Genomic DNA, 22,705 nt, shown 5'->3' with positions numbered 1-22,705 from the left:
TTGCAAAATCATCATCTCTGTGGTGTACTTGAACCCTGGGTTTGAACATGTGGCCGGAAGGAAGATTCAGTCTTGGTGGCTGTACCTATCCCTGTGTTCCTGCTATGATACAGCACAGGCCAGTAGACACTCTTAGAGGGCAGAGCTCTCATTTGGGGCTGCTTGAGTGCATTTTTTGGTGGCGTGTTATCAGTCTTTATGAGGACTCCCTTGGGCTCATCTTGCACCTGGGGAAGCCAGCCCTTTGTGGGGTGAGAAAGAATAGTGTGAAAGGAACTTTGTATCCTGGACTCCCCCACCCCCTACCCTCCCACCCTGTTGGAATTAAGTGGATTAGGCCCTGTGTGATTGTGAATAAAGTCCTGCTGCTGGGAACCATGGGGGTTTTGCTTAGAGCAGGAGTATGAGAGGAGGCTGCTGCTTGGGGGAATAAGGAGCCTCAGGAGGCCTTTTTAGCACTGGACAGGCCAGAGATGCTGAGAATATTGATTTTGGGTTTTTTTGTGGGTTTGGTATTAGGGTTGCCTTTTTTTTTTTTTTAAGGCTAGGGCTTTGTCCTTGCTGCTTTCTCTTTATGGCACTTTCTGTTCTGTCTCGTCCATTTCTTCTTTCCCCTCTCTGTTTCTCCTGCTGTCACTTAGTCCTTCCCCTCTCTCACATTGCCACTTTCTGTCTGAGGAGTTTCAGGCTTAGCTGGGCCTCTTCTCTGCAGCCCGCAGGCTGAGGGCAGGCATAGGGCAGATGGGGCTGGCCAGGTGCTGGGAATTCATCCTAGTCACTCTGAAAGTCTCCCCCAAACAGGGTAGGGTAGGTGTAGGGCAGGAAAGAGGAGCATCTGGCTGTGCCCATGCCACTCACAATGTCCCCTCCTGCTGCTGGCCTTGACCAGTTGCTGGTGGCCTTGGCAGCCAGAGCAGTGGAGTCAGGAACATTTGGGCCAAGCTTGTAACCCGAGGTGTCTTCTGTGGAGTGTGGGAAGTTAGTTTCAACTGTGGCCTCCACCTTTGGGTCTTCTTTTATGGCTCAGTGGTTTGAGACTTTTGCTCAGGACAACAGTGTGAGACCAGGAGCACTGTGACTCCCAAAGATTCTCTGGCTGAGACTGAGGAGAGGAGCTGGGGTCTGAGCCAGGGCCTCAGAGCCAGTGGGAGGAACTTGTGGAGAGTCTGGGAGGGCTTGAATGTTAGATGCAACCTACCTCTACTCTAGAAGCCAATACTGTCTTTGGGCTGCCCCATACTAGCTGGGATGAGCACCCCAGAACATCTGACTCTCTAGCCTGCACCCTGAACCTGACCCCCTCACCTCACTGACCCTCAGAGGCTATTTTCAGGGGTGTAATGGGCCAGGGCCTGGAGCTGCCACACTCATCACCCCATTCCTAAGGGTTCAGCCTCCAACAAGGGGCTCACAACTTGTTCTGTAGGTGTTCCCCCAACATAAAGTTTAATCCCCCTTCTCAGGCTGTGACAGAGGGACTGGCAAGTACTCTCTATGCTCTCTGGCAGGCAGTGGCACACAGAGTAGGAGTTGGGGGTGGGGGATGGGATAAGAGCACCCACTTATCCCTTGAGTGCTTCCTATACACTAACCACAAACAGAAGAATCTAAGAATGGGTTGTATCACTCCAGTGTCATGGATGCAGAGACCGAGACTCAGAAAGGCAAAGTAACTCACTCAGAGTCACAGAGCAGGGGCATGCCCTGGCTGGGCTGGAACCCTGGCCTGTGGGCAGCCAAGTTGTGGCTCGCAGCTATCCCTGGGGATCAGGAGCCAGACCTCTCTCCTAGGTCACAGTCTACCCATCTATAAGATGAGGAGCTGGCTGCTCTGCTTGACAAGGTCCCCCGCTTCTAGCAGTGAAGACTTTTTTGGTGGGCAGTGATCGTGGGCAGTGCTGGGGAAGCAGACAGGCAGGTAGTGGCACAAGTAGACAAGCAGCGTGGAGACTGGCTAGAGGGGGCCCCAAGATGCCACTCCTGAGCTAGCTAGTAAATGTGCCAGGGGAACAGTCAGCTGTGTGACAGGGACAGGAGCTCTGGGGTTATGACTCAGCTTTGAAGACCTTTTTCCACTGTACTCCATTGCCCAGTTCAAGCCTTTAGTCAGGCTGAGCCTGTACCAGGGTGCATCTTTACCCTAGGGAGGCCTGAGAGAATGGGGATGAGTCACTGTTTGCCCATTCCTATGACAGGAGTGTCCCTCAGTGCTGCCAGGTTACTACCCTGGTCTCTCAGAGGACTTCCCCTTCCTCATGGCTATGGCTCCATGGCATGATCAGAGACCAGGAAAATTTCCCAGAAGCTGGCTGGGTGTGGGAACCCTCAGAGCCCTCTAGCTGAACAGGAGCAGAAGAGAGAGAGGGGCTGGCGGGGGGGGGGGGGGGTGGTGGTTGGTGCTGGGGGGTACCAATGGAGATGGGAAGCCACTTGCCCCTGCCTCTCCTGGGAGAAGACTGAGTAAGGTAATGGATGCCTGTGCTCACCCAAGCCTGTGTGGGGAGCTGCAGGGACATGGATGAAGCCAAGTGAATTGAGAGCGATGCCAGCAGATACAGTGTTGGCTGTTGGCTTCAGGAAGAGCAGGTCTGGGGGATGGAGTTAGAAGTTTCCCTAGGGTCTTTGCACTGTGCCTCTTGGAGTAGTCCAATATGTCCCCCCTCCTGTCTCCCACACACATTTATTCCTTGTTATCTTTGTGACATCTCCAGGGGGACAGAATCTCAGGGGTGCTGAATCTCCTATGTCTAGGGCTGGCCAGGGGCATGGCCTGCTGGGTGCCCTGGTCATATCCTCACTTGCCTTGGTCACCTTTTGCTTAGGGAAGGTGGCCACTGCCCTCTGTAGCCCCAGCAGCTATGTAGACATCACTGTGGCACAATGTGGGACACACACTGGCTGAGGTGGGAGTCTTCGTGAGGAGGGACCATTGAAGGAACATTGCTTCTGAGGTTAGAATAAAACATTTGTATTTGCTGAAATCTTCCAGTCTTAGGGTGAAAATGTCTCATTTTTACACTGTCATAGGAGAAATAGAACCAGGGTAATGTTTTACTAATTATGTAGCTGATTTTGACAGAAAAATGCTTTTTTCCTCTAAGAAGTTAAAGGAGGATAATAGAACCTGTACCCTCTGAGTATGTACTCAGGGACCTCACAAGGCACCTCAGCTCCTCCCCCCAAACCCCCCACTGTCAGAAGGCTGTGGGCAGAATGCTGGGATCTGATACCTGCCTGGGGCAAAGGGAGTTCTTGTCCTGCCACTTCATGTGTAATCTCTGAGCGGGGTGTGTTTGTGTGAAGGTTGTAGCTCTCTCTGGGCCCCTATTTCCACCTGTGAAGTAGATGTTGGTAGTCCCAGACCAGCCTGTCCTCCTGTCCCCATTGCCACGTGTGAGGAGCCTGCACACCACAGATGGGGAACTGGGGCTCAGAGAAATTAAGGAATAAGCCCCAAGGTCACTGCACATTTTGCAGAAGGGGACTTTGCTCAAAAGGATGTATGGAGGACTTGAGGGTATAAAGGTGGCTTCCATTTGAGGGAGTGAAGATATGCCTCTCCTCTAGTCTGCCAAGCTGAGAGCTGGGTGAATTCCCTGGCTTGGGTCCCCAGCTCTCCACCTTGCTTCCCCACCTGCCTCCAGGGTCTCTCCCCTGAGATTAGCCTTCTCATCCTCTCACCACCAGGAAGGGTCTTTCCCCTCCTCACTGAGCTTTTCACAGCAAAACAGAATCCATAGACTTGATTTTTCATTAATTTTTGCAAAGCCAGGTCTAATCCTGCCCCTCTCAGGATTTGAGACCATTTTCTGTGACCTGCTGGATTCCAGAAGCTGGGATCCCTCTGGGTGCCAGAGGCTGCATCTGGATTTCCCCAAGTTTTGAAGAACAGGGACATGAAGAGTGTGGGGCCACCTGAGGGCAGACCCAGGGGAATCCTGAAGCCAAGCAAACCTTAAAGCCCATATCCCCTCAGTATGCACTTGGTACTGTGCTAATCTAAGCCATCTGTGTATTCTCATTCCATCTTCGTGGCCATCTGGGAACTTGCATACTGTCACTGTTCCCATTTTCCAGATTGGACCAGTGAGGTTCAGAGAGGTTGAATGGTCTGCCCAAAGCTTATAGGCAAGTGGAGGATGGAAGCGACCTCTGCTTCTGACATCCGGGTCTGTCTGACCTGGAGTCCCATGCCCATAGCTAGTCTTTCATACTACATGGCTCCCAGCCTAGGGTACTGGGATCTCTGGGCTTGCCCAGCCCACACTTATGTTCCTGCTGTCTCTGTCCCTCCCTGCCGTGGAGCCCAGCTCAGCTCTCTCTTTCTGGAAGCATTCTTCCCCTCTCCCACCCATCTCCACCTCTCCCCAGACCTGGCACTTCTGCCTTTGTTTCCAGGTTGTCTGTAGCTGGTGGGAAACAGATAAACTGAGGCCATCAAAATTTAGCAAATTGAAGGAGTCTTGCATTCCTGACTCGACAGTTTCCAAATGTGTGTCGGATCTCCTGTCCGCGGAGGTTCCTGGGAAGACAGCCAGCTTGGAGCCTCAGCCACCCTCTCCCATCCTAGGGAGATGGTCAGGGAAGCTCCCAGCTTATCAGCTGTCCTACCCTCGTCCCCGCACTTCACTCCCTGTGATCAGGTGCTCTGGCCTTGGCCTAGAAGGGGGTTATTTGGAGGCTCCCCTTATTCCTAGGCTCCCTTGGCTAGGCTTCCCCACCTTGCCTGCTCTGCCAGGTTCTGGATCTAGAAAGAAAAGAAACGGGAGAGAAGGAGCCAGGACTAGTTCCCTAGGGCTTATATCCTCACCAAGTACCCTAATTTACAATAACTCATCAATAAACCCCAAAATCCTTGAGGACAGACTGCCTGTGGATGCATTCCCAGCCCTATCTCTGGGCCTAGCCCTCAGGCAGGGCCAGTAAATATTTGCAGAAGTAGGGAAGGGATTTGTAAAATGGGCAGGCCTCCCTGAGCATGAGGGTTGAATCTTGGTTCCCAAAAGACTCCTGGATGCCAGAGGTGGCTTACATATGTAAGCCATGAGACCCCGAGAAGCCCCAAAACCTCCCTGAGCCTGAGTCTCCTTGGCCACTGTTACAATAACCACCAAGTGGCAGAGCCTAGTCTAGACCCCAGGGTATGGGGCCAAACCCCACATATGAAAGGAGCAAAACAGCTATCTGCATGGTCCCCACTGCCCAGATACCAACAGGCAGGTTCAAGTCCTGACTGTCACTGCCCAGCTGTGTGACTTTGGGCAAGTCACCTAACCTCTCAGAATCACCGTTTCCCCACAGTTAAAAGGATGAAACTGGTTCTTCTCATGATATGGTGAGCACTGAATGAGGTGATGTCTATGACCAAACGCTGTGGCCAACACACCGCTGGCCGAGCACCAGGGAGACAGTTGTCATGAAGGGGTTGCTAAAACTGATCTGACTCTATCAGTCCCCGAGCATCCAGCTGGGGCCTGGGCATTTGGGGTCTGTGGTGTCATGCAAGCTGACCTCCCTGGAACTTAGCCTCTGAGGAGGAGAGGTAAATGGACAGGGCAAGTGGAGGACAAGATATGGTCAGAACTTAATGAAGCGAGGTCTGATCTGGCATGAAGCCAACTAATGCATAGCTGCAGAGTTGGTTCCATTAGCTCCTTTAATGAGATACAAAAGCTGGGGAAATGAGTGTGTGAGAGAATAATGGCACACGTCTGATGCTCTAATTCGAAGCTGTGGCTAAAAAGTTAGATTTGACACTGCCGGCACCTCTCCAAACAGCACTAGTGTCCTTGGATGGGGATGGGAGTGGGGGAGTGGAGGCAGTGAGTGAGGGGAAGAGGGGCATGGCTCTGGCTTTATAAGAAGATACTGAGGCCTTAAGAAGGAAATTCCTGCTTCTGAATCCTGAACTTGAGGTCAATCCATCCCATCCCATCTCTGAGGCTATGGCTACCGTTCTGAGTGGACAGAGCAGCTTGCAAGGGTCAGGGGCTAGCAGGGGTGGTCCTCATTGGTGTTAGCAGCACAAGGCAGGGGTGGTCTCAACAGCTGGCTATAAAATGAATCTTGCCATTCCAGTGGCATGTGTTTCTCATAAAATTAGAGATCTGTCACCATGGGAAAAAAATAATACCAAATAATCAGACTGGGAGCCAGAAGGGATCTTAGATATGGCTGAGTTGAACATTCTTGTCAAAGAGGGAATGTGGTAAGTTCAAAGTGTGTGTATTTATTTATTTATTTATTTATTTATTTATTTATTTATTTATTTATTTATGAACGTCTTAAATTTTTAGTCCTTTCTTTACAGGTTACCTAGACCACTTTTGATTAAGAAAACTGTAGAAAGTTAGTAAGTGCCACAAGCAAATGCCAGGCGGTGGCATGTGTCAATTTTCCACAAAGTTCTGCTTTGTGGGGTGTCTGAATGTGCTGCTCGGGGTCTCCACTCACATTCGCTGGAGTCAGTTGCGGCAGAGTTAAGTCCACAGGTCGCTTCTCCCCATATTTATTTGTAAACTCTTCAGTGTTCTTACAGAATTTTTTACGGTCCTTAGAGTATTCTTCAGCTAGATCAGCCCGAAGTGGTACATGGGCTGGGGGTCGTTCACCAGTGCTCTGAGGGACTGGATTACTTGGTCGGTTTTGGTTGCTGGCTTCCAGTTTTCAGCACTAATTACTGGCAGACAGACCTGCCCCTTTTCATTGATGTTTGGGTGATAGATCTTTGTTTCAGATATGATCTTCGGTGGTTTGAATGGGTACTCTGCTGGAAAGTTTATTTCGATTCTGAAGACCCCCTTATCATATGGAGGGTTGTCAGGAACAATAAGCCCTTGCCAAGTCAATAAATTAGCTTCATCAACCTGGATGTTCCGGAAGCTTTTCATTCTACATTTGCGGATTTCTTCAAGCTCCTTCATCAGCCTCCTGCCGGCCGCCATCTTGGATCTGGTGCTGCTTCAAAGTGCTTTTTCTTATCCATAGCCTCTCTCTGTAGAGAATAGAGGTTTCCCCACAGTGAACAAAATGTGATTTTAAAACCTGTATTTTCCTATAACATTCTGTCCAATTCTGCTGCCCGATTGTTGGGTGTTGAACATGATGTAATCAATAGCCCAGAAATGCAGCTCTTCAGCATTCTGGTCTGCCCTTGCCTGAGGCTGGGACTAGACCCCGAAGTGGGAGAAGATGTGATAGGGGTTAGGGACATACCAGTCCTTCTACCTCTCTCTTTTCCATACTCTGGCACAGAACAAAGCTGAGATTCCCCAGAAAATAAAGGGTCTGGTGATGTTATCTCAGCCTCCTGGTGGATGTGCCAGGCTACAATGCCAAGTGCTGGCCTTAGTCTTTAGGAGGGAGTTTATTATCAGATAGTTTCATGCGAATCTTTCTGTATCTTGGAAAATTATTGTCAAAGGCGTTTTCAGAATGTCACACTTTTCCCTCATGTAAGGTCTGATGCAGAATCCCTTTAAGAATTTGGTCTTGGAGGGGTGCCTGGGTGACTCAGTCGGTTATGCATCTGACTTTGGCTCAGGTCATGATCTCACTATTTGTGAGTTCAAGCCCCACATTGGGCTCTGTGCTGACAGCTCAGAGCCTGGAGCTTGCTTTGGATTCTGTGTCTCCCTCTCTCTCTGCCCCTCCACCGCTCTTGCTCTGTCTCTGTCTCTCTCAAAAAAATAAACATTGAAAAAATAAAAAATAAAAATCTTAAAAAAGAAAAAGAATTTCGTCTTGAAAAAAGTTCAAGGAATGTCTGTGCTTCTCTTCATGGGGTGATAAAAGCAGCAGAACCTATCTGGTTTTCTTCTTTGCCAAAACTCTCAGGAAGCTCAGAATTAAATTGTATTTTCAGTTGTAGTTATGAGTTAGTTACATGGGTGTCTGGTATATTTAATTTTTCTCTTCATTCTAAAGAGAATCTGATGTTTTTTGTTTTATTTGTCATGCTTTAGGATTATAAAATGCCTGAAATCATGTTGTCAAATGAATAGAGGAGTGGCAATAATAGACTTCTAGTGGCTCACTGGACAGTGAGAACAACTGGATACCTGGCTTCCAGGAGATTCCCTTTGCTGTAAGAATGATGTCTCTCAAGCCGTGGGTTGTCAAGAACTCCAGAGTTAATATTTCTTAATTTGTTAGTGCCTCACTGATGGGAGAGATTGCAAGCCAGCTCTCTTTCCCCGGAAGGAGTGGGTGTTCCCCTAGAGGCCACACAGCAGCTTGGCCCAGGCTGCAGGTTAACTGGCTGGGAGTGTGGGGGTTGGGGTGGGGTGGGGGAGGCTGCCTGTCCAGGCTGGTGGCCTTGGGACTTCCTGTGTGTGAGACAGATGGAGATAGTGTGAACACTTTTACCTGAGAAGAGCCCAGCCCTGGGGTTAGCTGGATGTGGACACTAGATATGTGGGTGAGCATATGGGCCTGGGTGGATGGCCTTTCTGGGGCTGGGAGGTGGCAGTAGTAGGGTGTTGGGGCTTGTCCCAAAACTGCGTCTTCACAGAGCCACTGCAGACATCCCAGCTCTGTTTGATGCCCTAGGAAAGCAGACAGAGTGCTTTTACAGCTCTGGGCAACGTGAGGTGATGCAGAAGATGGGGCCTCAGTGAGAGACGAGGTCTGAGCAGAGGGGTCTGGGCTTGGTCACCTGCTTGGGCAAGGCTGTCACAGGTTGAGTTGTGGTAGGAAGACCTCCAGTCTTTCTTGGGCACCTCTCTGTGTCCAGTACTCTGGTAGGCACTTCAGAGAGATAGAAAATGTTGGATGAATAGATGGACAGATGGGTGGTTCCCATCTCTGGGGGTTCAGAGTCACTATTGCAGGGAATGGAGACACATGCATACCCACAGCCCCTCACTTGCACACTTCCCCCACCCCTCATGCTCCCTATACCCATACACCCTCAGGGACACACCCCTATACATGCATGTACCCATGTTCCTGTGCACATCCCTACACACACCCCTGCTCTCGCACACACCTATGCACATGTTTATTTCAGAACAAGTTTCCCGAGTCTTGTAAGCAGTAGTTTTGGCCAGTGCCTCTTCAACTTGGTGTCACCCCCTCCTCCCATTTCCCCTAGGGGAGGGGTTGTCTGGACACTCTCTCAAAAGTCCCTTCTCCTCCCTGTTCAGCCTTACCACACTCCAGCTTGGTGGCCCCAGGGCAGTGACTTCATCTTCCTGAACCTCTCTTTCCTCAGTCTATAAATTGGGGTTGCTGGTCCCGCCCTGCTTGCCTCATAGGGCGGCACCAGCATTCCCATGAGATAAGGGGAAAGAGAGCGTTTTGTCAACTACAAATTGTTTTCCAAACAGTCAAATGTTGCTATTGCTTTCCCAGCTCCTGAACTCAGGACCTCCTCCATCTACACGTGAAGCCTGTCCTTGGGTGGGATGGAACACAGCAGGGAGGGAGAGAGGGAGCCTGGCCAGTCCCAAGGCTCCCATTCCACCTGGTGCCGCTGGAGGGGCATGGGCCCCGCTGCCTCAACCTTTGTCAGAGTCTACTGTCTGCTGGGGTTGGCAGGGATCTTGGCCATTTGGCTGTAGGTTCTGGGGACAATTTGGCAATGGAGAGTGAGGGAGAAGGGAGAGGTGGAAACTGCTTCATCAAAGCCTGAGTCTAGAGTGGTGTCATTTGTTCAAGGATATGTCATCTCAGATTTGATGCTCATCTACCTGTGGTGGGGGCCCTCACCTCAAGTACAGCCAGGAGCCCACCCTTAGGAGAAAGCCAGGGTTCCATCTCACAGGTATGTGGGTGCCTGCTGGGCATAGCTGGAGCTGCCCAGGAACCATCACTGACACTTAGTTTTGGTGGACCCCTGGGGGTCCAGGGGACATGGGATGGGAGTGAGGCAAGGGTGGGGGATCTGCTGAGGTGACTACCCCCCTTCTTTTCTTCCTGGCTGTGACTAGGGACCAGGTGGCCCCCATGAAGTTCAGGTATTTGGATAGGTGTCCGTGGAGACTCAGGGGCCGCTCCATGAAGGCAGTGATGTGGGAGTGGGGCTATGGTAGTTACTTTGCAAGGAGCTTCTGACCTTTGCACCTCTGAACCTCTGAGAGATTCCCTTCTCCCAATCTAGCCCAAACCCCATAGTTTCTCTCTGTGAGAAAGTGAGGCCCAGAGACACAAAGGAACCACCCAAGGTCACACTGAGAGTAAGAGTAGAACCTGAGTCTCCTATATCTTACCCCTGTGCTCATTTCTATGCCTGGGAAAAAGGGGCTCTTGCTTGGAGACATCTTTTATGAAGGATTGTATGGACTCATGTACCTGCATGACTGAAGCCAGTTTATAGCAATAGCCTGTGGGCTGGAGCAGTCAGGATGGGCTCCTTGGAAGAGGTGGTAAAATCTGGTTCACCATCTGTTGAGCTTTCCTGGGTCCTCCTCAATTTAATCTTATTCTGTCCTCATGGTGAGTTGTGAGGGTTTCATCCTCTTATCTCCACTTTCTAGGTTTACTTGTTCAATAAATATACAAGTATTATCTGAGCCAGTACTCTGTGCCAGGCCCAGAAACTGGGACCCACAGGTGACCAGGCAGATTGGCCATGCTCTTGTGGGCCCACAGTCTCATGAGGGAGGCAGCATGGTGCCAGCCTGGCTGGGGAATCAGCCGTGTGGCCTGGGACCAGTTACTTTCCCTCTCTGTGCCTCCATTTCTCAGCTAAAGAATGGTGATAACAAAACCCCTTGCTCCTAACATTTATAAAGTGCTCAGAACAGAGCCAGGCACATTGAAAGTGCAATATCTATATGTGTGTGTTTGTTTAAAGAGTTATCAAAGGAACAAGCTAATTGTAGGTTGTGAGCCAGTGCTGCACAGGAGGGAGGTAAAAAGGGTGATGACGTGGGAGCTTGCTGGGGAGCTGGAAGTGTTTCTATCTTGATGGGGGTGTGGGTCACGGGGGTGTGCAGCTGTCAAAACTCATTGAGCTGGGCTCTTGAGACCTGTGCATTTTACTGTATGTGAAGTATACCTTAATGAGCAAAACACATGTATAAAAAAAGAAAAAGGGTGAAGGGAGAATGAGGAACTCTTGAGGTCCTCTTTAGTCGGGGTGGTCAGGGAGGGCTTCTGAGAAGAGGTGACATTGGGGGGACTCCTGGAAGAGGAGAAGGCTCTGGCTATGGAGAAGAAAGATGAGGAAACTGAGGCTCTAAGAGGTTTGGGGCCACACTCAAAGCCAACCCAAGGGATTAAGAGTGACAGCCCAGGAGATTTCTTGATAGCTGGGCCTGGGTGGGACCAGGTCCACGGCTCTGGCCCCTGTGATCTCCCCTGCAGAGAAGTCAGTGGAGGCATTTATTGTGTCTTCTGGGGGCAGCCATATCTCCACCCCTGTGCCTGTTCTCAGGGCCTTGGCACTCAGAAAAGGACTATTTTAATCCGTGTGGGAAATGGGTTCCTAAATATGGACTGAGTAGGGTGGGAGCCATTCAGAGGCTCCAACTCAGGGCAGCTCCACCTGCTCCTCCACCTCAGCAAAGCACAGGGTACAGTCTTAGGCCATGAGGCCCTCTGGCCCTCCTTGGCCATCCACTCCCTTCCCCCCACTCTCTCCCACACCTCCCTTCTAGCACTGTGCCCACCCGCCCGTCTTTTGTTTGTTCAGGAGCTCAGTGTTTTCTGTTGGCCCCAGCCAGGGACCTGCAGCTGGACCTGCCCTGCCTCTTCTCTAAAACTGCTTTCAGCCTGATTGGAGGTACAGAGGCCAAAACCACAGGGGGAGGTGCTGGGAGGTCTTTGCAGACCAGGAGACATCTGAGCTGAGCCCAGAAGTTTCCTCAAAAAGAGGGAGTTGGCCCAATGGGGAAGGAGAGGGGCAATGGTGCATGTGGCATAGGCATAGAGTAAGGCTGTTTGGGCCTGGTAAGTACATTATTCTGACCAGAACAGGAAGGGTTGGGAGCCAAAGGTAGCAGGCAATGAGAGGAAGGCAAGCCCTGAATGGCAGGGGAGGTGGTGGCTATTATTTGGAGCCATGGGGGAGGGGATTTAAGGGGTTGGGGCAAGGATAGGTAGGGCCGAGGACCTCACTAGGAGTGTTCCAGCTGTGCGCTTGGGATTTTATGAGAGAAGAGAGAGGACTCTGGTGTAGGAGTGAGATGCTAGTAGCAGGGCAGAGTGAAGAGGGGGTCCTGGAGCCAGTCTGAAGACCCCTCCAGGACACAATCAAGTCAGACCAGACTGGGCAAGAGATAGCAAGGGGCAGGGAGAAGTGTAAGGAGGCCACACAGAAAAGAGGTGTAGAGGGAACAGAGCAGGGACGGAGGATGGTACATCTTGGGTCCTGTGGCTAAAACTGGGGTACTCCTGGCTACAGCCACCTCAGGTAGTGTGGTGAGTGGGAGTGACTGAGCCCCTGCCTCCAGCACTGCAAGCAAGAGTCTGGTACTCAGGAGCTGTGTGGGCAGAGAACTGAGGGATGTTCTGGGAGGCAAAGGCAGCGTGAGCAAAGGACCCATGGTTTCCAGGCTGGGAGTCTGCCTACAGCAGCCTCCATGCACACCCCCACCCTGGACTGGTTAATGGAGCAAGGACCCCAAAACTGGTGGAGGGGCTTGCCCAGCTCCCTGCACCCCCAGGCTAGGTCGTGGTTAGCTGCTGCAGAAATGGGGGAACAGCTATGGGGCAGCAGGCATGAGAGCCTACTGCCTTCCTCTGTGCTCCTGTCTACCTTAGCCTAGAGAGCTTGGTCCCAGAGCTGTTCTTCACAGTGCCCTGCAGAGGGGAAGGCAAGGCCAGGGATGGTACAGGGTCCTGCAGGTACTGAGCAAGATGAAACTGCTCTGAGCCGTAGGCTTGAATTCTGACCCTGGTCCTCAACCCTGATCAGCTAGGAAACAAATGGGGCTGGGTCTCAGGTGAGCAGCTCTGTGGGGAGATGGTTTGTCCCTGTTCTCCACATTCCGGACCACCTCACCCCGCATGCTGACTTCTCCTCCTCCCCTATACCTCCTCTGAGCAGGAGCACTCCGGGGGGCCTTGCTCATTTCCAGCAACTGGCATTATGGTTGGCAGCCATAGCCTAGGGCTGAGTTAACCTGAATGAGGATCCTGGTGCCTGCCCACCTGCCACCTGCCTTGCTGTGATGCATCCTGTAGGGATGACTCTGTTATTACTCCATTTTACTGAGTTGTGGGCTTTGACTTGGAGCTGTGAATGTTTGCCTGAGGTCATACTGAGTCACTGGGAGAATTCAGCCCCAAACTCAGGCTTCACCTGACCAGGATGTTACCTCCCTCAACTAGGGTGCCCCCTGCCCCCAGACACTAGCTACGGGTCTACAACTCTTGTGTCATAACATTGCAAAAGTGCAGCTCGAGGGATGTGTGGCCCCTGACCTGGGGTCTCATACCTGATGTGTGATTTGCTTACAAAGCCCACTCAACTCCCACTTCCCTGGCTGCCCTGGAGAAGGCATGCAGGGCTTCTCTAGCCTCTGAGTCTTTCTAAGCTGTCAGCTACCCCCAGGGCCTTCCTGTGGCCATTGGACCACAAATCAGAGAAACCTAGATTCAAATCCTCATTCTTCCCTTTATAAGATGGGTGACTTTGGGCAGGTCACAGGCCTCTCTGAGCTTATGTATTCTTGTCTGCAAAGTGAGGGCAGTGGCACTATCTGGGTGGCTGCTGGAGAAGTGGGCTGTGAGCCTGACACTTTCTGTGCCTACCTTCCCTCAGCTCCTGTATGACAGCCCCAAGGCCCGGCAGGAGGTGGACCACCACTGGCAGGCCTCAGGAGGCCCCCACATCGTGCGCATCCTGGATGTGTATGAGAACATGCATCACAGCAAGCGCTGTCTCCTCATCGTCATGGAATGGTATGCTGTCCTCATTGGTACTCCTGTGGCCCCCAGGCTCCCACCATTCTTCTAGGGGCCCTCTCTGCTCTTCAGATAGCAGCTATGGGAGGCACTCCAGCCCTTGAGGAGTAATGGAGGGGCAGCTTCAGGCATTGCCCATAGAGCTGTGCAGCTGCTAGCCACAAGGCCGTTCCCACAAGGATGGGAAGGGAACCATGGGGGCTCCAATTTGGCTTCCCTGAGTGTGATTTCACTTTGGGAAGAGGGGCTGGAAGAGTTGTCAGAGAAAGCCGCCAAGTCCTGATTGTGGGTCAGGGGAGATTTGTGGGGGAAGCAGGACACACACAGTCACCTCCTCAGTTTGTACACCTGTGGTCCCTCCAGATACTGGGAGCCAGTGGCCTCTTCTACCTTGGGCTTCTCCCAATAGCACTGTGGCTCAACCCTAGCCTTCCTCAGACCCTGGGCCTCGTGTCTACACCTCAAGCTCCTCCCCACCTACCTTTAAGTCCTTCCTCATCCTATAGGTTAACAGCTCTTGAGTCAGATTTGGGGTTCGGATCCTGGCTCTACTACCCACTGGCTGTGTGATTTTAGATAGCCCTTAACCTCTCTGAATTTTTGTAACTGCCATGTAAAATGTGGAGGAAGATCTAAATGTAGTATTCACCCTGTACCTGACTCCATTCTAAATGCTCCATGTGTATTGCTTATTCAATCTGTGCAACTCTGTCACACTGGTGCTATAAATCCCATTTTACAAAAGAGGAAGCTGAGGCACAGAGAGGTAAAGGGACCAGCCCTGAGTCACATAGCAGTGCACGTGAAGGGTTTGCCCAGGGTACAACACCCTGTAGGTGTTCAGAAAGCTGTTGTCATGATGATGACAATTGACATCTCCTCCCTTATATGAAGAAGCTGAGGCTTGGATGGAGGGTTGGGCTGCCCAAGCCTCAACCAGATGGGGGCAGTGATCCTGGTGAGGATCCCTGGGGAGCCCACCCTATTTCTAAGAGTCCAGTTAAACCCACCCAAGCTGATGGCCCACTACGCACCAAGATCTTCAAGGCACGAGGAGGCTGATGCTGACTGTTTCCAGGGGCAGAGCGGCAGGGCCTGAGGTCTGGGCCTGTGATTCAGAGCAGGGGCAGGCTGACACTTGATTAGCCCACTCCCTGCTTACAGTCACTTTTCTCTTCTAGCATGGAAGGTGGTGAGCTATTCAGCCGGATTCAGGAGCGTGGCGACCAGGCTTTCACTGAGAGAGGTATGTGCATGCAGCTGGACCAGAGGGTGTGTTCCAACTGAGATGAGTCACAAAAAGTTGCTGTGTGATGCTGGGCAAGGCCCTGCTCCTCTCTGTGCCTCAGTCTATGCAGCTGAATAAGAGATGGTGGGATAGAGTGTTCATCCTCCCAAGGAGTTCCATGAATTCAAAATACCTTGTCAAAGATGGACTCTTCATGGCTTTGGGATGGAGGCCTCAAAGCCTCTTGGTGCCAATGAGCATCTCAGCTGGGAAGAGGTAGCCCAGGCCTGAGGAAGGAGGTAGAGGGGGACTGTGCTTTCTACCCCCAGAGGAAATTAGGATGAATGGGGGTGAGGGTATAGGATGGGTGTCCTGGGTGGCAGGACTGCTATCACCATCTTGTGCTATTCCAGGGGGGTGATAGGGTGGGGGCCCCAGGCTGCTCGACTTTTGACTGGCATCACTGCCTCCTCCTCTATGTCTGCAGAAGCTGCAGGAATCATGCGGGATATTGGCACTGCCATCCAGTTCCTGCACAGCCGGAACATCGCCCACCGAGACGTCAAGGTGAGGCTCTAGGACCCAGGTTGGGGGACCAGAGAAGGGAGTACACAACCCTCAATGGCTCCCAGTACCCGCTAGATGGAGGCGAGTTTCCTTGATCAGCATTCAAAGCCTCTGCCCCCTGGCCCAGACTGCTCTTCTCAGCCACTTCTCCCATGGTTTCAGCATATTCCTTCTGCTCTAGCCAGATGGGTCTCCTTGTTTCTTTTAAACACTGTGTAATCCCAGTAGGCTTAAGCATAAATGAGTTCTTGCCTCAAGCCAGTAGACACTGACAAGCATCTTGTTTAATTCTCATATAACCCTGTGAGATAGGAGCCATTACCCATTTTACAGATGAGGAAGACAGGTCTCAGAGAGAGATTGTACCTTGCCTAAGCCTGCACAGATGCCACACTGGGATTCATTCATTCTTTCTTTCAGCAAGGACTTTTATGAACATGCAATGTACCAGGTCTCAGACAGGGACTGCCTGACACTGTTGTGGCTTCTGTGAAGTAACAGCCATAGTTTTGGTAGATTAGGCCCTCTAACGCTAGCATTTTAAGGGAAAGAAGCCATTTGCTGGGAGGCAAGGAGGAACCAGTTGAAGTAGTCCCAGCTCCTGGGTCTGTTTGCCCTTTCAGTGGATGGGATTCAGACACTTTCTAGAGGTTCAGCTCTCCCAATGTCCTATCTAGGGAGGACTGGGTCCTATAGGTCATCAGGATTGGATGCATAAAATGCAAACCGCATGAGGCAGTCCCACACACGTATGTATACACGTGCCAGCCACCATCAGAGCAGAATCTGTGAGTCCTAAGCCCTCTACCCCAGGCTTAGAGCATCACCCTGAGGCTTACTTCCTCCTGAGACTGGGCAGAGAGGAGTGGAGGGCCCAGCTACAACATCAGGCTCCTCCTCTGGCTGAGTACTGCCAGTCCATTTATCTTTTGATTCTGGATACACATGGAGCCAGGACAGACTCACCTTCTGAACCCTTGCTTTATTTTGGCCCTGGCTTCCTTTTTTTCCCAAGGAGAGAAAAGCTTCTTTAGAGGTGACTCCCTTGAATAAACTAAACATGCTTTCCTGCTTTCATCCCAATCCAAGATCAGATCATCTCAAATAGAACTGGAGAAAAAGCTTTCACTGGCTCCAAACTGGAACTCCATCCAATACCGTGTCCTTTTACCCCAGCTCTGCTTGAGGGTCTCTCCTTTCCTCCAGAGCCCTAGGTCCTACCTATTCATTAAAAACCAGCTTCAGGACTGCCTCCTCCATGCAGACCTCCCCGCTTCTCTTTTCCTCAGGCTCTCTGTGCTTTTCAACCAGGAAGAACAGCCTCTGGGGCCTAAGTGGTGGGGGCTTTCTTCCTGAGCAACCTCGGGCAGGGCTGCCCTGCTCACTTGTTCCAGGTTGGGCACAGGACACGGGCTTGGCAACATGACAGCCTACCTTGCCCCAGAACCTTCGTTTTGGTATTTCATGGCAGCATTACCAACACAGGCTTCAAAGTTCCTGCCCCTGGGCTCTGTGTGGCACTTGGCTTTTCACAGCTTTGGCTGAACACCTGCCTCTGTTTCCCTTCTGTGAAAGGAGGCGTTACCTCCCAGCCACCTTGGTCTTCTCCATATTTGGCCCACATTGTTGGTAACCAGGGCCCCGGTCTTTTTAGTGAGATGGAGCTGGTTCCTCCTGAATGGATTGGGGTGAAGGAAGTCTGCCTGAAGATCATTTTGGGACTCTGCCCCTGCTTGGTGCCTAACTCCAGACCAATGTTTTATCTTCCTGGCCCAGCCTGAAAACCTGCTCTACACGTCCAAGGAGAAAGATGCAGTACTCAAGCTCACTGACTTTGGCTTTGCCAAGGAGACCACCCAAAATGCCCTGCAGACACCCTGCTACACTCCCTATTATGTGGGTGAGTCCTTGGGATATGGTTTGTATGTCCCTACTCCCACTGGACCCTGCTGTGGTGTGGGGCAGCCTATGGGTTGCAGAAGCCAAAGGGTTAAAGCCCAGTAAGGAGGGAGGAAAGGATTCTATGGAGGCGGTGATGTGGGGGGCCGGAGGCTGCAAAAATATTCTCCCAAACTTCAGCTTCTGCTTTTGAAAATAGATCCAGGAAAATTCTGGCTGTGGCCTGTGAGCTGAATGACATCACAGCAGCTCTAAATATATACGTGATAAAAGGCTGCCATCAGCTCGGGACGGAGCCCAACCGAGGTTGTTTTTCTCCAGTTTTTATCTTCCTGGGATTCATATTCACAAAGTAGGCAGTCCTCCCCTATTACATTAGAAGGATACAGGGCACCAGCCACTTGTCTTGAGGGAGAGGGTCCCTTAGACGAGGGCATGGACGGGATTTGGGGATGTCACATACTCATGCTTCCAGAGAAGCTCCCTGCTCCCTTATGAGTGGGAAGCCCAGATCTGGAAAGTGTCCCTACTGTGAGAGAGGGGTGATGACTCTATTTACAGAGGGCTCTTTTCTCTCAGGGAGGCCTTCCAAGAGAGCTGCTGAAGGGGTGGGGAACCCTTGAGACAGCTGAAACGGTATCCTGTTTACCAGGATGTGTTTTGCAGTATTTTGGCTTGGAAATCTTCTGGCCTGCCCATCATTGCACAGGTGGGAAGAACAAGGCCCCATGGGATGGTAGCCAAGCTGAAAGTGGAAACCAGAGCCCTACCCTTGGCCCCTCCTTGCCCGTGATCTAGGCTGTACATTTAGGGAGACAAGGGACACAGAGCAGCTGGTGGCCTGAGGCCCTTCACCTGTGGCTGGACTCCACCAAATCCCAGACTGACCTTCTCTCCCTCTCCTCCCTCACCAAGGCTGATATTGGCCCGAAGAAGCTAGGAAGCTATCATTCTTTACAGCCCAGCCTAAAAGCGGGTTTATTTTTTCTGGGAGCCGTTTTTCCTCCCCCAACTTCACACACATGCTGCCTTCCCAGAAGGTGCCAGACACCAGTCTGCTCTGTCCCACCCCCCAGCCCAGGCACCTGCTCCCCACCTTTCTCAGGCTTCAGGCTCCTATCTGGGCTCCAAGACCTTTGGGCTGAGAGCCCTCCTGTGCCCTCTGCCCTGCTAGCTCCTGAAGTCTTGGGTCCAGAGAAGTATGACAAGTCGTGTGACATGTGGTCCCTGGGCGTCATCATGTACATCCTGTGAGTACCACCACCTTCACCCCTATACTACCTCCTCATATCCTCAGAACCACTTCTGCTCTGCCCCCCTCAAACCTTTGGTGAACCTTGAGTGGGTCATTCTTCATGCAGGCTGCCCTTCCCTTTTGGTCAGGGGACACCCCTCCTTCAGGCTGCCTGAAGGTCTCTCCTTGCCAAGGGCAGATGGCATTCCTAGCATGACCCCAGAGTCCAGAGGGCTGGTATTCTTGCCAAGGTGGCTGCCATAGTGGCTGCCTATCTTCCCAGTCAGGGATTTGGGGAGGGGAATGGGTCCACCCTGGTGCTGCCCTCACACCTGTGCTGAATGACCTCCATTCTCCTGCAGCCTGTGTGGCTTCCCGCCCTTCTACTCCAACACGGGTCAGGCCATCTCCCCAGGGATGAAGAGGAGGATCCGCCTGGGCCAGTATGGCTTCCCCAATCCTGAGTGGTCGGAGGTTTCTGAGGATGGTGAGCTTGCTCCACTGGACCCCATCAGCCTTCATTCTGGGAGATACCACTTTGGTGTCAAAGCAACCTACGTTCAGATCTTGTGTGTGTGACATCCCATATCCCATATCCCAGCTGTGTGGCCCTAGGAAGGTTACTCAAACTTTCTGAACCTCAGTTTCTATATCTACCAAATGGGCTCAAAACTCACCTCCTCAAAATTTCCTCTAACTCCTGTCCCTTATTAATATTTTCCCTTTGAGGACCCTGTATCCATTCTCTATGGCTACTTAATGAGCTCTTCCCAACACTTAGTAGCTTAAAACAAGAAACAGTTATTAGCTCACTGTTTCTATGGGTTAGGAATCTGGGGGCACATGTAGAGTGGGGTGGGGGACTGACTCTGAGGGACTCTGTAACTTCCCCACTCCGCATTCTTCCTCTAGCCAAGCAGCTGATCCGCCTCCTGCTGAAGACAGACCCCACAGAGAGGCTGACCATCACACAGTTCATGAACCATCCCTGGATCAATGTGAGTGCCTCTGTGCCCTGTGGTGGGCAGAGTGGCAAGCTGGAGTGGGGCCGTAGGCAGGAGGGTGATGTCTCTGGAGGTCCTGGGGCAGGCCACAGATGTGTGACAGGACCCCACCAACAGCCTGACTTTGCCACTGCTTCAGTCAGCCTCCTTTGCCTCCCTGAGCCTTGGATGTCCCATCTAAGACAGGAAGAAAGGGGGTGGGGTGGGGAGCCAGTGCTGTCCCAGGTGCCTGCAGGTTCTAATCCATGGGCTTGGGGCTCCTTCCAGCAATCGATGGTGGTGCCACAGACCCCACTTCACACGGCCCGAGTGCTTCAGGAGGATAGAGACCACTGGGATGAGGTCAAGGTAGGTGGATGCTGCCTCAGTCTCCTTACAGCTTCCTGGGGTTTGGAAAAAGGGACTCCAGGGTGGTGGCTACCAAGATCCTGCGTCATCAGCCACTCCCCCATGCCTAGACACAGGACACCTGACTGCACTGGTGTCCAACTGTGGCACTCAGAGCACTGGGCTGTGCTATTGCATTCAGGATGGTGCTCCTGGCTCACAGGGACTTTGGGCCAGGGGCTTAGTGAAGGGGATTTGGCCATAACCCCCCTACAGTTTCTATTTTGGAGAGTGGTCAGCCTGGTTTTAGACTTAGCCGAAGCCAGGTTTGAGCACATGGGACAGCAGCTCAGAGCCCCAGGTTACCCTGGACACAATCTTCAAGCTTCATGTCCTGGGTGCCTTTCAAGATGATGTCCCCTGCAGGCCTATGCTTCTTAGCAGGTGACATTGGCCAAGGTCCCTCTCCTACTTACACTAGTGTGGTCCCAGGGAGTCACTATACTTTCTGTGCCTTAGTGGATAAGCTCAGGGTCCACCAGAAAGGACTGTAGTGAGGATTATGTGACACAAGGGGATGGCCCAGTGCTGGGCGCTTGGGCAATAAAGGCTGTCACTGCCCTCATTGACATTAGTAAGGGGCTAGAGGCAGGAGGGTGATGGTTCTTGAGGCCAATATGTCCTGACCTCCGTGGGTATCTGTCTGCAGGAGGAGATGACCAGTGCCCTGGCAACCATGCGTGTGGACTATGACCAGGTGCAGATCAAGGACCTGAAGACCTCTAACAATCGACTGCTCAACAAGCGGAGAAAGAAGCAGGCAGGCAGCTCCTCAGCCTCACAGGGCTGCAACAACCAGTAGCTCATGGGGCCTTGGATGAGCTGGGCCTCTTGGTGTGGCGTATAGATCCGAGTGTGCTGTGGCCCTGACCCAGAGGGCCTGGGGTCATTATTTGTAACAAAAGGATCGTTTTTTGTTGTGTTTTAATTTGTCACTTGGAACATCAGGATGGGAGACCTTGACTCCAAACCTCATTAGACAGGGCCCAGAGCCTGGGAGTTAGGGAGCCACCTGCCTCAGCTGCAGAGACTTTGGCCAGAGTGGCCCCAGTGAGACATAGGTCTGTTCTGCGCTGGGACATGGCCTTAGACTTCTAGGCTACTGGGGGTTGTGGCAGGCTTCCCTCCTCCCATGGAGATACCCCCTCTGTAGGGTAGGCAGATGGGCCTGGCCTTGGGAAAGGCATCTGGCCATTGGTTGCTATGGTGACCAGGGACTGAGTTGCTGTCTCTGAATGCTGAGTAAGAGAGTAAGGGAGGGAGAAGGGCCAATGGAGGGTCCACCTCTGCCTCCTTGGAGAGGTTTGTCTCCCTCACACTACTTGCCCCTCTCAGGATTCCTCCCTCTGGTCTCCTCGAGGCACCAGGGTCAGTCTGCCTGCCTCGCTGGGGGGTCCAGCCCTATCTTGCTGCAACCCCATCCCACAGGCCCCTTGGAGCTCTCTCTCTGCAGAGTCCCTGGGCCTAGTGATCCTGTTACTACCCCTTACCCAAAGAGTGGCTTCTCATCTCAGGTGAGGGTGGGAGGTATTTTTAACCCTTTTCTACTTTGGAAACTGTCACTGTGACAAAAGCCAGCACAGTTCTGCCCCCACCCGCTTACCGGATCCCAGGCAGGAAAGCTTCTCTCTGTAACAGTTCATCCTCCACCTTGTCCTGGTTGATGGCAGGGACTGTCTCTTGGTGTAGTTTTTTGAGGGTGGATGGCTGAGGACAGGACCAAGAGGCTTCCCGTTAATCAGGAGTCTCTTTCTACACTCCAGGTCAGACCTGAGGCAGTAGAGGGCTGCTGAGTGATGCTTAGAAGGTCTGGTTCTGGGTCCTGGCTTCAGCCTCAGTGGGACAAGAGAGGACCTTCCTTGCTGGTCCAGGTTTACCCAGGCCCACACTGCCCAGAGTAGCCTCAGGGTTCTCAGTGCCAGATATGGACCTGACAAGTGCCTGATACACATCCTGGTTCCTGACCCCTCTCTCTGGCTGGGAAGCCCTAGACCACATCAGATAGGAAAACACCACTGGGGTTTACATCTAGATATTAATAAACACCATTCTGGCATTTTCTCCTTGTTCCTAGGTTTCTCTGTCTACATGAGTGGACAAAAGTGGCCCCAGGGCAGTTGCTCACACCTACTAGTGACTGCACCCCCTTCAGGCTTGGTAAACATGCCAGGCTGACTCCAGGGCCACTGTGGCCTTGCCAGGCGTGGAAAGGTCAGAGGAGTGGAGGAATGGCAGCTGTCTCATGCCACCAGCTCTGGGGTGCCCAGTGCACTGTGTGTGTGACACCCACCCCCAGGCCCCGCGTGCACCAGCGTCTGCCCACAGTGGCCACCCCCAGCTGCATGCCAGCCTGCTGAAGGGCGGGCAGAGAGCCTGCTGCAGCACTGAGCTATTTTCAGAAGCTGCCAGATTTCATTTGGCAGCGAGAATGTCGGGGAGGGAAGGGGGCGGGACGCTGGAGACTGTCTTTTGACTATTCCGGCAGCAGAGCACCCTCTGCCCTCGGGAGCCCTTGCGGGCAGCCTGGGCGGG

The 22,705-nt window shown here is 52.3% G+C and overlaps 1 protein-coding gene and 1 pseudogene across 2 annotated transcripts in view; one reads left to right on the top strand and one right to left on the bottom strand.

Moving 5' to 3' along the window:
* MAPKAPK3 (MAPK activated protein kinase 3) overlaps positions 1–22,234 on the top strand; it is a 28,234-nt gene extending 6,000 nt beyond the window's left edge. For both annotated transcript variants that reach the window (XM_086698103.1, XM_086698104.1), the window contains exons 3-11: positions 13,712–13,851; positions 15,036–15,100; positions 15,570–15,649; positions 17,426–17,549; positions 18,723–18,798; positions 19,145–19,269; positions 19,695–19,780; positions 20,054–20,134; positions 20,823–22,234. In XM_086698103.1, coding sequence (XP_086554229.1) covers positions 13,712–13,851; positions 15,036–15,100; positions 15,570–15,649; positions 17,426–17,549; positions 18,723–18,798; positions 19,145–19,269; positions 19,695–19,780; positions 20,054–20,134; positions 20,823–20,975 — 930 coding nt within the window. In that variant the 3' untranslated portion in view covers positions 20,976–22,234. The remainder of the gene's footprint in view (positions 1–13,711; positions 13,852–15,035; positions 15,101–15,569; positions 15,650–17,425; positions 17,550–18,722; positions 18,799–19,144; positions 19,270–19,694; positions 19,781–20,053; positions 20,135–20,822) is intronic.
* Positions 6,331–6,944, bottom strand: LOC112852460 (ubiquitin-conjugating enzyme E2 L3 pseudogene; annotated as a pseudogene).
* Positions 22,235–22,705: the final 471 nt, after the last annotated feature.

Source organism: Puma concolor, chromosome A2 (assembly GCF_028749965.1).
Source record: "Puma concolor isolate L17-30 chromosome A2, mPumCon1.1.hap2, whole genome shotgun sequence".
Classification (NCBI taxonomy): Eukaryota; Metazoa; Chordata; class Mammalia; order Carnivora; family Felidae; genus Puma; species Puma concolor.
Note: the sequence above shows the minus strand (reverse complement) of the source record. Positions and strands in the feature narration are given on the sequence as shown.